Source organism: Danio rerio, chromosome 22 (assembly GCF_052040795.2).
Source record: "Danio rerio strain M-AB ecotype USA chromosome 22, GRCz13ab, whole genome shotgun sequence".
NCBI classification, from domain to species: domain Eukaryota; kingdom Metazoa; phylum Chordata; class Actinopteri; order Cypriniformes; family Danionidae; genus Danio; species Danio rerio.
Genome location: NC_141042.1, coordinates 15,769,476 through 15,788,782, shown reverse-complemented (window position 1 = coordinate 15,788,782; position 19,307 = coordinate 15,769,476). Strand labels below are relative to the sequence as shown.

At 34.6% G+C, this 19,307-nt stretch overlaps 2 protein-coding genes across 2 annotated transcripts in view; both read left to right on the top strand.

The window, feature by feature from the left end:
* mfng (MFNG O-fucosylpeptide 3-beta-N-acetylglucosaminyltransferase) overlaps positions 1-5,338 on the top strand; it is a 30,660-nt gene extending 25,322 nt beyond the window's left edge. The window contains 2 exon segments of the mRNA NM_001007788.1: positions 2,699-2,784; positions 4,727-5,338. Of these exon segments, the coding sequence (NP_001007789.1) occupies positions 2,699-2,784; positions 4,727-4,823 (183 nt within the window). The 3' untranslated portion in view covers positions 4,824-5,338.
* Positions 5,339-5,550: 212 nt separating this feature from the next.
* elfn2a (extracellular leucine-rich repeat and fibronectin type III domain containing 2a) overlaps positions 5,551-19,307 on the top strand; it is a 245,415-nt gene continuing 231,658 nt past the window's right edge. The window contains exon 1 of the mRNA XM_087302269.1: positions 5,551-5,659. The gene's annotated coding sequence lies outside the window, so the exon portion shown is untranslated. The remainder of the gene's footprint in view (positions 5,660-19,307) is intronic.

The window sequence follows — 19,307 nt, the reverse complement described above, 5'->3', positions numbered from 1 at the left end:
TTTTGACTTAAGCTAATAAGCAACCAGCTAGAAATGCCATATCAACCCCCTAGGATACCTTCAACAACCTAGCTAGCAACCAATAGTAAAATACTTCGCCAAACACCTAGCAAAGTGCTAGCAATCAGTTGATCAGGCAAGAAATGTCTTTTAGCATACTGTAACTAGCACAACTGTTGAGAAGAATAATGTTTTTTTATTAATAAGCAGTCACTTTAATTACTTTAGTTACCATTTAAAGCACATATCTTGAAATCTACTGTTTACCTTAGCAAACATGTAGCAAGGTGCTAACAATCACTCTCAGTTAAGGACTTCCAGCAAATTAGCATGTAGCAAGTTTAATAATCAAAATAGTCACATTTAGTTTGCAGTATTCAGCCAGCTGTTAAAAAAAATTGGATGTTAGTTATTTACCTCGCAGGGCTGGATGCAACTACATTACATCAGAAATGCTACTATTTTACCTCATTGAATACATATATTTTACCCCAGAAGACGGAATGCTTGAACAATGTGTAGCAATATTTTACCTCAGAAAAGAAGATGTTTATATTTCAATTCCAATATCTGGATTCTTCGAATTAGATGCTAATATTGAACTGGATGCTAACATTTTACTTAAAACAATTGGATGCTATATATTCCTCAAAATAACTGAAAACATAAATTTTACTAATTTTTTACTTTAAAGAAATGGATGCTAATATTTGACCTCAAATAACCTTGAAAATAGCCGTCTCAGAAACTGGATGCTAATATTTTGGTCTGTGGATGCTACCTCAGATAACGTCAAACTATTTTATGTCATAGAACTGGATAGTAATATTTTACCTCAGATTTAAATTCAAAATACTAGATGCTGTTTTGAATTGAATGCTAATATTAAACATGTATAAATGTTTTACCTAAAAAAATGCTGTTTTGTCCTCATAATAGCAGAAAACATATTGCAATATTATATTTTTGAGCACTTGATGCTAACATTATAGCGCAAATAATATCAAAACAGTCTACCTCAGAATCTGGATACTAATATTTTGGTTTAGAGAATTGGATGCAACTTGAGATAACACCAAGTTTTTTTTATCTCAAAGAAATGGATAGTAATATTTTACCTCAGAAAATCAGACGCTTATATTTCAGTTCAAAATATGGGATGCTAATTTAAACTGAATGCTAATATTAAACGTGATGCTAACGTTTTACATTTAACAATGCTGTTTTGTCCTCAAAATAACTGAAAACATATACCAATATTATACTTTAAGCACTTGATGCTAATATTATAACTCAAATAGTATCAAAATAGTCTACCTCAGAAACTGGATACTAATATTTTGGTTTACAGAACTGGATGCTACCTCAGATAATGTGAAACTATTTTAGCTCAATGAACTGGATAAAAATATTTTATGAAAGATGCTTGTATTTCAGTTCCAAAATCTAGATGCTTTGAATTGGATGCTAATATTGAACTGGACATTTTACTTAAAACACTGCTATATTTTCCTCAAAATAACTGAAAACATAAATTCTACCAATATTTTACTTTAAAGAACTGGATGCTAATATTTGACCTCAAAATAGCCATTTCAAAAAATGGATGCTAATATGTTGGTTTAGAGAACTGGATGCTACCTTAGATATTATGGGCAAACTTACCCCAAAGTACTGGATAGTAATATTTTACCTCAGAAAATCAGAACCTTTTATTTAATTTCAACACTGGATGCTGTTTTGAATTGAATGCTAATACTAAATGTAATGCTAACGTTTTACTTTGAAAAGCAATGTTGTTTTGTCCTCAAAATAACTGTAAACATATTCCAATATTATACTTTAAGCACTTCATGCTAATATTATAACTCAAATAATATCAAAACAGTCTACCTCAGAAACTGGATGCTATATTTTGGTTTAGAGAACTGGCTGCTACCTCAGATAATATCAAACTATTTTACTTCACTGGATAGTAATTTTTGGTCACACTTTATTTTGATGGTCCGTTTGTTGAATTAAGTTACATTGTACCCACCTCCCAAGTAGTTCTCATTAGATTATAAGTAGACTGTCAGGTTGGGGTTAGGGTTGGAGTTAGAATTAGGGTAAGTTGACATGTACTTGCAAAGTTTCTTATAGTCAGTTAAATGTCTGTTGAAGGAGCAGTATCAACAGATATTAAGCAGACAGTCTACTAATACTCAAATGGACCATCAAAATAAAGTGTTACCTATTTACCTCAGAAAATCAGATGCTTATATTTCAGTTCAAAATACTGGATGCTGTTTTGAATTGAATGCTAATATTAAACATTATGCTAACATTTTGCCTGTTTTGTCCACAAAATAACTGAAAACATATAAAAAACTTGATGCTAATAACTAAAATAATATCAAAATATCCACCCCAGAAACTGGATGCTATATTTTATAAATAGTTTTTAAAAATCTGGATGCTAATGTTTTACCTCGGAGAACTGGATGGTTATAATTTACCTCAAGAAACTGGATGCTATTACTTTCTAAGAACTGGATGCTGTTATTCCAGCTTAAAGAACAAGAAGCTAATATTTTAACTGCCAAAACAGATTATGCATTCACTGGAATGAGATGGCTTGCTGAAACCATATTAGTTATGTGATGCTAACAGCAGGTTTTTGGTTCCTCCTCTGTTTCTCATCCTCTTGACACTGTAGGTGACTCTAAGCTACGGATGGTTTGAGAGTAAAATGAACAGTGTTGAATTAAAAGGAGTTTTTACCAAAGATGAAGATCCGTCCAGGTTAGTCACACACACACACCTTCGCACTCCCACACACATGCCCTGTTCATACAGATTTTCTATTTATGACTAAGATGACGCATGTCGCCGCTAACACTACTTTCTATTGTTCTTTCAAGAGAAACGATCAGTTTATCTGAGGTAAAGTCATCCTTCGACTAACGTTCCTGAAATCTAATTTCATGCTAATATTTGTGTTGATCTGTAAAATATGCTTAGCGCAGTCAGATCAGTATCTCCTCACACATCTTTCTGCCTGTGTTAGCATTAAAGATCCAGGCGTTTTCTGTTATCGCCATAAATCCATGCTTATGCACACTTTGTGAGCAGACATATCTTGCGGGCGGTTTAAAAGCACTTCCTCGTACATCTTAATCTGCTTAATCTGAATAAATATGTCTGTATTTATTGCCAAACACATTTTTTTTTTTTTACTGAAAGCATACTTGTGTTTGAGACCTGAGAAAGGTTTGGTTCCTGTTTAAGTTTAGATTAATTATTCTGCCAATGTTAAAACTAATCGTAAACCATGAATATGAAGCGTTTTAAAGAGCCCCTATTTTGCATTATAAAAGGAGGAAGAAGAAACTGGTCCATATGATTTGTAACAGTTACTGACAAAGTCTCTGTCAAAGACTGACAAAGTCCTATACATAATAGTCTCTGCTGCTCCTTCTTTCAAAAGCAAATAGTCGATGAGTCCTGCGTTGCAACTTAGGTTATTGTATAAATCATCAGAATATTGAAAGGAACAAACTGCACACCGTTGGCTATGCTGTGGTGTTGTTGTGAAAATGAACCGTTTATTCCCCACAGCCAAATCTCCATCTGTCGTTATCTTCGCGTCATGATGAGTGTTCACGTTTTACCGTATCCCGCACTTCTTATTTGGTGATGAACGGTATTGACATTGATGCGTTCAGGCAAAAGATCTGAAGCCAACACAATTCATTTATTTGACTCTGAGTAGACTATTTTGTTGAAGAATCAATAGTTTTAAACACGGTGCACTTTCAGAATTAAACCTCAGCTGTATATTTTCATTCACGTGCTGTGTTACACACAGTATGGAAGTTCATTTTCAATTTGAATTCTTTAATGCTGTGTGCACACCAGATGTGGAAGAAGCGTCAAGCTCGAGTGATTTACATGTTAAGTCAATGCAAAGGCACGAATAGACATCCTGCAGCGCGATACACGAAAATGGTGAGAATTATACAAATGGCGCGAATTACGTGAATGGCACGGCTCAAATGGCGAGGTGCGAATGACGCAATATGCGCAAATGGCGTGGTGCGAATTGAGCATTTTGCACGTTTGACGCGCTTAAACGACGCTCGAGTTTAAAAATCTGAACTTCAGCGGACATTCGCACCACGTTAACCAATCAGGAGTTTGCTCTTTTGGGGGCGTGATTATGATGTAGCACCTGTTGTTGGTGTCCTGGGGGAAAATCCTCTTGCACACACCGACAACAGTTCATCAAACTGGGCTCAGCTCAGTCAGAAGCACAGCTGAAAGCTTCAATCATCCAGGTTAAGTTTCTAGAGGAGTTTATGAGTTCACAGAGCTGGGTGCACCTCTAAAAGGATCTAGTGGACTCAGACACTGGTCCAAACAAATCTACACTGTTTTTCAGCCTTCATAAAGCACATAAACAAATATTTTCTTAATAAAATCCATGTTAGCCATTTAGCAATGAAGCTACAGGCACCGAGCAGACAGAAGCCCTGCCCATCACGTAAGTACGCCTTTGATCTGAAGTGAATTTGAAGCGCGAATGAAGCAGATTTTGGCGCGAGAATAAAGCAAGTAAACTCAAATGTTCACGTGTCTATTTACAAGCAAATAGTGAGATTTATCCACGTGCTCCGCGTTGGGTGCGAACACAGCATAAGATTTAAAAAATTTTTTTGGCTAATGTTGTTCTGATATCTTTCAGGTTCAGGACAGTTCACTGTCTTCTATACCCTACAACAAGTTGGTGCCCAGTTGCACTCAAAAGTGCCTTGTCATGGAATCAACATGTGATGCACTGAGCTAAATGGACAATGATCATGTATTATGTGAAAAGATCATGGCATGAATTTCCAAAAAGACATGTTGTAAGGGTAGACGAGCCAACAAATAATGCACCGAAAGAAACAGAAAAACCTTGATGTTTTAATGAGCCATTATTGGTGTTTAAATGTTAAAATAGAAGTGTAACTTCTGTCTACACGTTGCACATTTTTTAGGTGTTATATGGTCATTTGATTCCTTGATCATAAATACGCTTAAGAAGAGTCCTGAATAAATACCACATATTTGTCAATGCACTGTTTAATTGTAAAAAAATGAAACTAACTACTTATATTATGAATTAGTTTGTTTACTTGTGTATCAATTTAAAATCAAATTATATTTGTTTCACTGTATTTTACACCTTTTGCACTGTACACATTTCGATTACTGTAATATGTTTTTAATTTATGATTTACATGAAGCACTTCAGTGGTTATCCACTAAAATGCGTTTCCATACAGTGTTAGTTAAATAAAGATTATTTTCTGTATGGAGTTTACGATTTATTTTCATGGCAAATTAATGTCCTATGTGGTTGTATTTTTACAACAGGTATTACTAGATGGTTGCTAGGGCATTGAATTTTAACTTGCATTACACTGGACAGGTACTGTAAATAAACATGCATTGCCCCTTTAAGACAAGGCTTTGGCTTGAGCTGGGCACTGGCCCTTTAAGACAGACTAAAAATCAATTGATAGAACCAGTCTGTTTGGACTTGAGAAACGTGAAAATACCATCAAGCAAACTAGCACAATTCAAATTTGGATCATACAACACAAGGCTTATCCAGTCACAGAATTTCTCCTGGGTAAGTTTGGTTTATTTTGTTATGTCTGCTGGTGGTTTATTCTCAAATAAAGGGCTTATGTTTGGGCTGGAGGAGTCAAAACATTTGAAATCTTCACTTTTTGTTTGTTCATCTTGGTTTAAATTTTAGAAGGAGTTTAATGAACGTTTGAGTACTCTGTGATCACATGTTGCATTGCCTTTGGTGTTTTAAATTGAGTTGTTAAAAATGTAATTAATATTGTTTGCTTAGTAGTTTGTTTTATTGATTGTTTTTGGTTATTTGTCATTGTACTACTCTGTTCAGCAGGTGACTTATTTGACGTTTGAGTCTGAATTTCACTAAAGCAAATTGTTTATAAATTTTTTTAAATTACTTATATATATATATTGATATATAATTTTTTTTATTAATTAATTTATTTTTATATCTAACACACATTTTCCCAAAGGTTAGGTTTAATTTGGTCTTAAACTTTATTTAAAAATAAATAAATAAACACAGCAGTTGGTTTTGTCCATATTTACCCTAAATTGGTTTGAAAAAAACCTAGCACTTTATTAGAGCTTTTGCTAAAAATGACAATAAATATAAACACAACAGTTTGGCATGCATTTTATATTTAGTTATAATGTAGTTTTAAGTGGTTTGGTAGATCTGAACAAACAATATTAAAGGGAGAGTTTAACCAAAGATATTTAAGACAATGCTGATAGCTGGTGTCTACTGCTTTCCATATATATTTTTTTCTTTACTCTAAAATATGGTTCTTTGAGGTTCTATACACTCTCAGAAGTAAAGGTACGCAAGCTGTCACTGGGGTGGTACCGTTTCCAAAGGTACAAATTTATACCTAAAGGGTCCATATTAATTCCTCAAGGGTACATATATTAGTACCTAAAAAGTACAAAAGTGTTTAAAGTACTGATATATACTTTTGAGGTACCAATATGAACCCTTTAAGTACAAACGTCTACCTTTTGAAAAGATACCACCCCAATGACAGCTCACTTTATTTCCGAGAGTGCATGGAACCATTTCTTTTAAGAGAATATGCAAGTCGATGGGTGCCATGTTTTTTTTTCTTTGTTTAAGGGTTTATTTACCCTGAAATGCTAAATTTACTCACACTTTTTCCCCAACATTCTTCAAAATATCTTCATATTCACCAGAAGAAAGAAACTTAAACAGGTTTAGAACAAGTGGAAGATGAATATATGATGGCAGAACTTTTGGGCTGAACTATCCCTTTAAGTATCGCATTTGCAAAGTTTTCTTTCAGCCCCATAAGTCTTAATGCCCACCTGTGATCTGTAGAAATTCAGCAGACCAAATCAAGCCGACCCAGATCTGCAGTCTAATTTTCTGCAGTCTGCTCACCGCCTGATCTGTGAGGCCATAAAAGCAGCTAGAGATGATAAAAGCTCAAACACGCTGCTTTATTAGTGTTGTTGTCAGATGCAAAGAGTTATATAATGCAACCATAGCACCACAAGAACTTAATGCTTTGAAGAATTCTTTAAATTAAATAAAGCATTGTCATTTGTGACAAAGTAAATGAATGCGTTTACTATATTTATTTGTGTAATTATGACGTCTACCAGTAGGGGTAGCAGCTTCGATTTAAAAGTTGTTAATGATCTTCCGGAAAAAAAACAGGATATTGTAAAGTAAGCAGAGAATTCTTTAATAAGTCAGTTTACATGCACATCCTTAACCATCTTATGCTTAAGTCACACTTTTTTCATCATCATGCCAATGTGTTTATTTTTTATTTTTTTTATAATGATAGATTTTAACACCAGTAGTCAAAGATTGTTGCCCCCCAATTTCACATAGCACATAAGCACATTAACTTACACTTTGTTTTTTAAATTGTGCATGTGATAGGCCTACATTATATAAATGACCCTAATGTAGATTTAACCACATTTAGACAGAAAATGTTCTGGAAGAAGCAAATATATCACAAACTCGGATGCTTTCTTGACCTCTTAGCACAGGGGTCTTAAACTCAAACTTGCAGGGGACCATTTCAGTGACTGTCAATTCAAAGGAGGGCCATTTTAACATTCAAGCACATGGAAAAAGTGGAAACCTGACGTAATTGATGCATCTTGGCAACAGATATGATTTTTTTATTTCAAGCTTTATCTGTCCCCTGTGATAATGCAAATCAGCTCGTTTATTGTGTCACACATCAGCTGCTGGAATATATCTGTGGTTGTTGTTGTTGTGTGTGTGTGTGTGTGTGTGTGTGTGTGTGTGTGTGGCTGAGCATTAGACACACACTCAGTCATTCTTCCACAGAGTATATGCAGTCAAAACTCTAGCTTTTGGTTTCTTGTTGTACATATTGAAGCGGGAGTTTAAATTGCTATGACAATACTACAAATAATAGGCATGCTAATTAATATTCTGTCCAAATCAATTGTATTGTCCCGATAGTGTAAGAACAGCAGAGAGCAGTTTGGGTTACTTAAGTGACTTTACTGGCAATTGTTAATTTCAATATATTTCTTTTTTTGTTTGTTTGTTTGTAAAACTACAACCAACAAAGAGGGGGGAAGTATGTACATATTCACATTTACTTTAACACGTAAATTTAACTAGCCGTACAATGTTACTAATGTACATAGTTTTTAATTCAAATCTTAATAAGTAAATGAGGAAAATCTATTAAATGAGACCATTTAAATCAAATATTAGCAAATTGATTTTACTATTACGATAACGTACTGTGTACAACAAAATACAAGTGGGATAAAACTGATAATAATCAAATGACCCTTGAATATTTACAAAAATAGAGATTTAGTAAAAATAGAGCACTTACTGAGATATATTTTTACGTTTAAATCAGCCCCAGAATGGAAAAGCATAGGTGTTACTCTCAACCATACACTAGGAGAAAATAAAAGTAAAACTAATCTGAATGCAGTGCTATTAATGTTGACTAGATGGCGAGTCGAAACTACAAGTGGCTAGACTCGACTGCACAACAATGATAGAGGTTCAAAAATATGTTTTGGTTGGCCGAATCTATATTTTTATAGATATAATAAATAATATATATAATGTATAGTTATATTTTTGACGCCTGCCAGAGGGAGGAGGGCTGGCAATTTGAGACCCCTGCCTTATGCCTCATTCACACCAGCAGTGACTTTGTAGCTGCCTGTCGCTCTGGGTGGCCACCAGCTTCAAATGCAGGTTTGTGTAGGTATATACAGCACGAATACAACCGACCTCTCTGGAAGCTGAGAGAGGATCATGTTAGCTCTACTGGGGCTCCTAATGGCTCAAGAAAGTCGCTCTTCATTTGCATGAAGTTAGTCAGTTAACTTTATTAGTGCCCGTAGGTAGGTTCTTTTTGCGGCAAAGTTTGGCATTTGATACAAACAACTAAATCACACATATACATTCCCACATACACACATACAAATTATAGCTTATAAAAAAATTACAATTTATTCAGAGCGATAAGATGATGGGACATAACTATTCCTGAACCGTTTTGTTCTACTAAAAAGCATTTGAAACCTTCAACCCGAAGGGAGCAGGATAAACTCCTTAGACAGAGGATGAGAGCTACAGCTACTAATGTTCTGGGCTATCCATAAAAGCTGCCTACTATACAGGGATTTAATCTAGGGACTATACAGGGGCTCAGTCTATTCCTGTTTTTGAGAGACAGACCTCCAAACCATGCCACCAGAGTGAAGGATAGAACAGACTCAATAAAAGGCACAATAATAATAATAAAAAAAAAAATAGTAAGCATATTGGGGCCAATGTGAAACTGTGATAGTTTCCTAAGACAATATAGGCACTGATGCTCCTTCTTGCACACAGCATCACAGTTTGCCTCCAAGTTAAAAGATTGGTCAATAACGGTACCCAAATATTTGTAGTTCTCCACACATTCTACTTTTTGATCTATGACCTCTGAAGTTGAACGATTCTCAACTTTATTGCGTCGCTCATTACGCCCACCTGGTTGCCAATGGTCGCTGCTGGTGTAGACTGAGGTTACCAGAAGTGGCTCATTCTTCATTAAAATGAACGGTCACTTTGCCGCTGCGAGTTGCTCGTAGTGTGTGTGAGGCTTTAGCATGTTGAGTAGAACTGCGACAATAAAAATGTTGTTTAGTATATGAAACATGCTGTAATTCCTGCTGACATGTACTCTTCCTAAATTATTAACGATTTGTTTATCATGACAACAAGCATGACAATTTCCAAAATCAAAATATCCGACTGCATTCCGACTTCACTAAAGGGAAGGAAACTCATAGTAAACATGATTTACTTGTGTAAGAGTCTAAATTATATGAATTTGTTTCTATGTCTTTTTAACCAAAGAAGGCTCACACAAATTCCAAATGCAGATACTGATAAGATCAGGGCCTGGTGTGTGGACTTTGGGGGTTTTACGATGTGGTCACATGTTTATTGGTCAGTTTGACTGTCTCTGCATTTGGGCTTTTGTCACATGGTCAAGAAAGATACAAAATAGGTGTAAAACTCTGTCTCTTTTCCTGCCCTCTTTTCTGTCTCTGCGCTCTCCCGCTCAGCTCCTCTCCTCCTCTGGAGTCTGACTCTACTGCAATCAGGCTAACTTCTGGGCCTGCTCTATTTGTCTCAGTCTCTCCCTCCCCCTGTGTCTCTCTTTCTACCTCTGGTAACTTTAATTTTACATTTAAGCTGGGTACAAATTATATCTTATGTTTTATCATTTCATACTTTATCATTTTATACAGTTATTTTGTAATTAATTCAGCTGTAAACATAAATAATTATTGTCATTAAATCATTTAATTATCAAGTATTTATGAATTACTTTTGATTTAACGTCAGCATTAAATTGTTTCATATTGCAGTACAATACAATTACATAATACCAATGCTCTCCCACATTTTAAGCTATTAATACTGCCCTTATTTCCGTTTTTGGTGTAAGATTGCAGAAGAATGGTTTGACTATAATGTACGGTTTTTCATCAATACTGATAACTTTTTAGTCATTCGCCAGAACTACAGTTCGAACCGCTATGGGTAAAACCCATTCCAACTCTTGCATTGCTTGTTTATCGTTTAGTTAGCATGATAAATAGGCTGCAGTGGGTAGCACATTCACCTCACAACAAGAAGGTCACTGGATCGAGCCTCGCCTGGGTCAGTTGGCGTTTCTGTGTGGAGTTTGCATGTTCTCACCGTGTTCGTGTGGGTTTCCTTCAGGTGCTTCGGCTTCCCCCACAAGTCCAAAAACATGTGGTATAGGTAAATTATCCATAGTGTATGTGGGTGAATGAGTGTGTTTCCCAGTGATGGGTTGCAGCTGGAAGGGAATAGCTGTGTAAAATAAACATATGCTGGATAAGTAGGTGGTTCATTCTGCTGTGGCGACTCCAGATTAATAAAGGGACTAAACCGAAAAGAAAATGAATGAATGAATAGCATGCTAAATTTCAATAGGTTTTTGTCATTTTTAGAAAATGATATAATGCCTAATCATTATAATAATCAGCCGGGGGTCAGAATTTAGCACAACACCTGGACAATGGGTTGTTTCAATAATTTTAATTCTTTTGTGAGTTATCCTACTGGCACTGCAATCATATTTGAGAAATGAACGTAAGGTAAACGTTAGAGATACTCTCTGAGCCTCAGAGTTAAATACGCTGGAAAATGTTGTTTACAAGCCAGATAAATGGAAATGAACGCCGCATTTTGAGAGGCAGGTGTGTAAAGACATCCAGCAGCGGGGAATTGCTCATTCAGAGAGGATATCCAGCAGGTTCAGGAGAGAAAGCAGAGGTGACGGAGGGAACGAGGATGAGGGTGATTGTGTAATTATACTCCTGTCTGTCTGTCGGCTTTCTCTCAGTTTAGTGTCTCAGAATAAATGGCTTTGCTTTGCCAGGCTCGTATGTGGGCAGGAAGGTTCAGTCAGTGGGAGCGTTATTTTGATGTTGTGAGTGTTGGTCAATGAACACAACCTGCTGCTTGATAACAGTTTTTATGCGTGTGTGTGCACCAGCGCTGGATGCTTAATGGCTGTCTGAATATATTTTCATGTTGTCTGGGTCATACTTGAGGTTAAAAATAAAAAAAGAAAACTCAAAGAAAATGTTTTCATAAAATAATTTGTGTATTGAGCGTCAAGACATACCTGCCAACCCTCCCGTTTTTCTTAGCATTCTCTCATATTTTACAATTGTATCCTGCTATTATCCCGTAAAGGTATTTTCCCGTATTTCTGCCATATTTTTAGTTTTTCTATGAAGGGTGGCAGTAAACATTAAAGAGCCGATCCTCCCGATACACAACCCCTACCGCCAAACCACCAGGGGATGCCCCTTGCTCTTAAATGTGAATCTTTTCTGTGCTTTTATTTTATTTAGGCATGAAAACACTTTGAATTCATTATAAAAATGACAGGATTATGTTATTAATGCCTAAAACAGTGTAAAACGTAGCGTTGTGTGACTGTCAGATAGACGCTGGTTCTAAAATTAATTCTGTAATGTTACATGCGAACTCATTAAACAGACTTATACACGTAATAATCATAACAATAATAATAATAATAATAATAGACATCTAAACGTGTCGATCTTGGTGAGTTTTCTTTTAAACACACCAAATTAAGTCATAAATTAGCATAAAAAGTTAGGAAAGCAATCAAATGTTTTCATTATAGATATATTATCTGTGTGTTTTTAAAGTGACACCTCGTATTTAATATGATCAAACGAAAAATCTAAATGCGAGATTCATTCGCTGCTCGTTAATCAGAATGTTTAAGTTAGTCAGTGAAGAAAAGCTTAATGAGATTTGGTAATTTGATTCAATTTCTTTATAATAGCTAATAATTTTAAAAGGCTAAACATTAAATTGTTTGCCGCTTTTTTGAATGTATACAGTAAGTATGCTATTTATTTCTTTGCAAAAAATAATAATTAATATTAATAAAAATGGTGGGGTGGTGGTATCCCTTATATTCACATCCCAATGTTGACAGGCATGTTAAGATCCCGTAGTTTCCTTCCAGTTAAAATGTTAGTTAATGTATAGTAAACCTTATTGTACTTTATGTTGCAAAATATTATTTGTTATATTAATGAATAATATATTCATGTTATTCACCTGTTTTTATTTCATTGTTATTGAAATGTAATATTATGGAGTTAATCTAGGGCCATATATACTTGCAAAATAAAAAAAATAAAGTATTGAGCAAAAACAATTAAATAAATGCTAATATTCCAAAAATCACAAAGCATTTTTTTTGAGAAATTAAAATTTATTTGCTTAACAAAAAAAAAAAAAAATGCAAGAGAAAATTAAGTTGAGAATTAAAAATGAAATTTGCGAACAAAAAAAGAACTGCAAATAAAAATCAAGCAGTGCAAAATACAAAACAACTAAAATATTTGGTATATATAAATATATAATGTAAATAGTTGAAATCAAAAATATTAAACCCCCTTTAAAAAATTGACATTTAATCATTCTGACTTCATTTGTGTGTGTGTGTATATATATATATATATATATATATATATATATATATATATATATATATATATATATATATATATATATATATTTACTTACAAATTATTATTATCTTTTTTGCTGCTTGATTTCTTTTTTTAGTTTTTCGCATTTTTTTGTTTGCAAATTTTATTTTATTTCTCAACTTTTCCATTTGCAGTTTTTTTGTTAGCAAAATAAATGTTTATTTTTCAAATGAAATTTTTATTTTTGCTCAATACTCTTAATTGTTTGAAAAACTTTCTTTAAGTTTGCATTCATGGCGCTAGATTGACTCCATATTATTATAGTTAATGTTAATAATAACAATTTATGTCCATTTTATGTAAATACAAATGTTTAATTTGATTGCTAAATAATCTTTTAGCTTTTGTTTTATTTCTGTCCAAGTTCTAGTCTACATGCTACTGATACTCAACTTCTAGTGGGGCTCAACAATAGATCACAGAGAACAAACCTTGGGAGAAACCAGGCTCAGACAGGGGTCTAGTTCTCTTCTGACCATTTTTTTAAGTCTGTCATCTATTTCCAAACCTAAGTGTATTAAAACCACCTTAGTGATGTCACGCTTCAAATGGACGAACCATGTGCTGCCGCAGCACTTAGAAATCAATATGCCTTCAACCCGCAGCCATGAACCCCCAGCAAGCTGATCGATGGATAAATCAATGCGGGCTCAATGAAGACACAAGCGCTCACAGCAGGTCGTCTCACTGAAAGCATTCTCTCCTGCTTCTGAGGGGCCGTTTGTGGTGGAGCTGCCATCAATTGATGCAGGAGCAGAGAGAGCGGTCGAGTGGCCCTTATGCTGAGGGTTCATCTCCACTGAACCGCCCTCCTCTCAGCACCACTCAGAAACCCTGAGACGGGTGCTGCCTTCTAACCAGACCTTTCTATCTGAGTGCAGGGTAAGCTTAGGATCATTGTGTTTCTGTCCGTTGGTCGTATGTGGCGTGAGAGGAATAGTTGCTTTGTTGCAGTGCATTACTTTGAAAAATAGAAAAGGTCTGCCCTCAAACGAAAAATAAGTCCTTTTGAAATGATACAAATTCGACACCGTTTTGACTTGGTATTTGTCAGAAATGTATACTCTGTCAAAGAGTATTTTGTGGTGATCATAAAACAATCAATCCCCAAACTCAACTTGTGAGTTTAATAACATGAGTTTTGTCAAAGCTGGCTCACAAATCTTGGGGTATGAATTTTGCTTAGCGTCCAAGAGGACCCTGATTCAGATCCTGGACTAACCCCCATTTTGACATCGCGACAAAGAATGAAACAACACATTGAATAAAGTTCAAAAAGATAACATTTAGTAAAGATAAGATTAAATTGTGAAAAATAAAGTGAGTGGTCACCAACTGAAGGGAGGCATTTTTACAAACTCCAAACATATGACCAGGGCTTGACATTAACTTTTTTGATCACCAGCCACTGTGGCTAGTAGAATTTCAACATTACTAGCCACTCATCATTTTCACTAGCCACACTTTTTATTTTATTTTTTTATTTTACATGACTTTTCAGAGCTCAAAATGAAGGATTACCCAAATGTATCTCTTGACCAAAAAAAAAAACAAAAAAAAAAAACAAGCAAAATATGGCTGTATACATGCAATGTTTAATTCAACAAAAATGTTATTTTCTAAAAAAAAAAAAAAGTTATAATAATAGGCAAGGCAAGGCAAGTTTATTTATATAGCACATTTCATACACAATGGTAATTCAAAGTGCTTTACATAAACAAGAATAAAAGAAACAAAAAAATAAAAACAAATAATAAAAATGCATAAAAACAAAACAAAACATAAAAACAGGTAAAATGTGATATGAAAGAATGAAGAAGAAGAGAAAAACATGATAGTGCAATCTGTCGGACGCAGCACAGTGCTCATTCAGTAAAGGCACAGCTAAACAGATGTGTTTTCAGTCTTGATTTGAATGTGCCTAATGTTGGAGCACATCTGATCATTTCTGGAAGCTGATTCCAGCAGCGGGGGGCATAGTGGCTAAAAGCCGATTCACCCTGCTTTGACTGAACTCTTGGAACTTCTAGTTTATATGATCCTAAAGATTTGAGTGATCTGTTAGGTTTGTATTGAGTGAGCATATCTGTGATGTATTTAGGTCCTAGGCCATTTAGTGATTTATAGACCAGTAATAATACTTTAAAATCTATTCTGAATGTAACTGGCAGCCAGTGTAAAGACCTGAGGACAGGTGTGAAGTGCTCTGATTTTCTGGTTCTGGTTAGAATTCTGGCTGCAGCATTCTGGATGAGCTGCAACTGTCTGACTGTCTTTTTAGGAAGACCAGCAATCCACCCTGCTGCTGATAAAAGCATGAACAAGTTTTTCTAAATCTTCACTAGAAACAAAGCATCTGATTCTTGCTATGTTTTTGAGATGATAGTATGCTGATTTACTGACTGCTTTGACATGACTGTTGAAACTCAGATCTGACTCCAGAGTCACACCAAGATTCTTGACCTTATTTTTTGTCGTTTGACCTTTAGTGCCAAGGTACGCATTTACCTTGAGAACCTCATCTTTGTTTCCAAACACAATAATTTCAGTTTTCTCTTTGTTTAACTGAAGAAAGTTTTGGCACATCCAATTGCTCATTTCATCAATGCATTGGCAGAGGGTGTCAATGGGGCTGTAGTCATTAGGCTGTAAGGCTAGGTAGATCTGAGTGTCATCAGCATAGCTGTGGTAGGAGATTTGGTTCTTTCTCATTATTTGGCTCAGTGGGAGCATGTAAAGGTTGAACAGGAGAGGTGCCAGAATCGAGCCTTGTGGGACTCCACACTTCATGGGTGTCCACCTCGCCCTATGGTCACCTATACTGACATGGTAACCTCTACCTTCAAGGTAAGATCTAAACCATTTGAGGACCGTGCCAGATAGCCCAACCCAGTTTTCCAGCCTATCCAAAAGTATGCTGTGATCGACAGTGTCAAATGCAGCACTGAGATCCAACAATACCAGCACTGTTATTTTACCTGAATCTGTATTTAGGCGTATATCATTAATTATCTTTATAAGAGCGCTCTCTGTACTGTGATGTGCTCTGAAACCAGATTGAAAATTGTCTAAACACCCCCTGAAGTTTAAGAACTTGTTAACCTGGTTTTTGCCAACGAAAGGGAGATTTGAGATTGGCCTGTAATTGCTCAATAGGGTGTTATCCAGGTTGCTCTTCTTCAAGAGGGGTTTAACAACTGCAGTTCTAAGTGAGGTTGGAAAAATCCCTAAGAGAAGTGAAGCATTTACCACTTTTAGAAGATCCATTTCTTAACAGGTAAACACCGTTTTGAAGAATGATGTGGGAAGCGTGTCAAGACTGCAGGTTGATGTTTTCATAACTTGCACAGTCTCTTCTAAGATTTTGCTGTTAATTGCCATGAAATCAGACATAATGTCTGATTTCTTAAGTTCTGGTTGAGCTTGTTTGATATCGACACAACTTGGCTGATTGGATGAGCTGATTGCCTTTCTGATATTATTGATCTTATCAGTGAAGAAATGAGCAAACTCATTACATTTGCTTTCAGAGAGGAGCTCACTTGGAATCCGACTGGGGGAGTTTGAGAGTCTCTCTATCGTTGCAAAGAGTGTACGAGCATTATTTAAGTTGCTGTTTATAAGGCTTGAAAAGAAAGTCTGTCTAGCAGTGTTTAGTTCCATATTAAAGGCATGAAGACTGTCTTTATAGATGTTATAATGGACTACTAGTTTTGTCTTTCTCCACATACGCTCAGCTTTTCTGCACTGTCTTTTCATCATTTGTACTCTCGGTGACCTTGTCCAAGATCCCTTTTGCCTGCCAGTCATCTTCTTGACTTTAACAGGAGCGATGTCATTTATGACATTCTCAATTTTAGAATTGAACAAATCAAGGAGAGAATCAACAGAATCTGCAGATATACTTGGTGCTAGTGATATGGCCTTCATAAACTGCTCACTGGTGTTCTCATTTATGCATCTCTTTCTGACAGAGACAGATCTGTCTTTAATAGCTGGAGTGATCAATATATCAAAAAAGATACAGAAATGATCAGATAGTGCCACATCCTTAACAACAGTTGATGAAATGTGTAAACCCTTAGTTATAAGTAGATCAAGAGTGTGTCCACGATTGTGTGTGGGTCCTTGAACATGCTGAGTCAGATCAAAAGTGTTAAAAACAGTCATCAGTTCTTTTACAGCATTGATTTCTGGATTATCAATGTGAATATTAAAATCCCCAGCAATACTAAAATAATCAAATTCAGAGGTTACTATTGATAACAGCTCTGTTGTTTTTTTATTTAATAAAAAAAAAAAAAAAAAACAATTGTCATGTATCTAAAATATTCACAGTTATCTGTCCTGGCTAAAGGTCCCATGTCACCAGTTAGCTACACATAAAGGACGAGTTAATCCCATATTAAAGTAATGTTATTGTAAAAAAAAAAAGCAAAAAAAAAGTAAAAAGCAGGTAAAAAAAAACTTACCATGAGTGATCATGAAAGGATGATCACGCGCACATGGTTAATATTAGACCTGTTAATAATCTGTCAAAAGAATAATTAAAAGTGCTTACCAAAGGATATACCGTTAAAGTCAGAATTATTAGCCCCTTTTTGATTTTTTTAATTATTTCCCAAATGATTTTTAACAGAGCAAGGAAATTTTCACAGTATGTCTGATAATATTTCTTCTTCTGGAGAAAGTCTTACTTGTTTTATTTTGGCTAGAATAAAAGCAGTTATTAATTTTTTAAAAAACATTTTTTGGACAAAATTATTAGCCCCTTTAAGCTAATTTTTTATTAATAATCTACAGAGCAAACCATTGTTATACAATAACTTGCCTAATTACCCTTACCTGCCTAGTTAACCTTATTAACCTAGTTAAGCCTTTAAATGTCACTTTAAGCTGTATAGAGGTGTCTTGAAAAATATCAAGTAAAATATTATTTACAGTCATCTTATAAATATAAAATAAATCAGTTATTAGAAAGATTTTTTTAAAACTATTATGCTTAGAAATGTGCTGAAACAATCTTCCCTCCATTAAACAGAAATTGGGGAAAAAAATAAACAGAGGCGCTAATAACTGAGGATGGCTAATAATTCTGACTTCAACTGTATATATATATATATATATATATATATATATATATATATATATATATATATATATATATATATATATATATATATATAATTTAAAATCTTGAGCTCTTGTGAGCTGCAGTACTGTGGGTGCACAATCATCGCTTTTTTTTTTTGTCAAAGCACACGCAGTCATGAATAATTATGAAGCAGGCTCTTCTCATAGGACGTCATCTTTGCACTTGCAGTTTTGTGCTACGTTGCCGATTTTGATCCTGCCCCAAAAACCATTTTAAACCCGGAATCTGAAATTAGCTTCCAAAAGTTCAAAATTATACAGTTTGCCCCCCCAAATAAAGCTAAAAGGTGTTAACATTGTCTTAACTAATGCTCAACACAAATCTGTTAAAATCTCAAAAAAAAAAAAAAAAAGTACTCGGTTTCGTGAACCTTTTAGAACTTTTTAGAATTTAAAAATTATTTCCAACCAGCCTAAGTGGCTAGTAGGAGTGTCTGTCTAACCCACCACAGCTAAAATCTACCTGCTTTGGCGGGTTTGTGTTTAACGGAGAGAAGATTTTTTCAATACATCTCTAAACAGCTTAAAGTGACATTAAAAGGCTTAACTAGGTTAATGTCAATATCAATACGTATAAAAATACGTAATGTCAATGTCAATACATATAAAACGTATAAAAAAGAAATTATTTTGAAAATAAAAATTCTTACATAGATTTTAATGTATAGATATTTTACAGTTCATGTTGTATTATTTCATTGTTTTGTGTATAACATTTTGTATAGATACATTTATTATAGACTTGGTAATTTGAATAGATATCAATTATTTTGCTTTCAAATTAGTACAAAATAAACAGTTAATTATTTTATAAATTCTATAGTTCATGAAATGAAATGCATTTTAACTGATTACATATTATATAAATTTGATATGTTTTTATAAGAGTAAAATGGCTGCATTTTAAGCATATTAAAGCATATTTT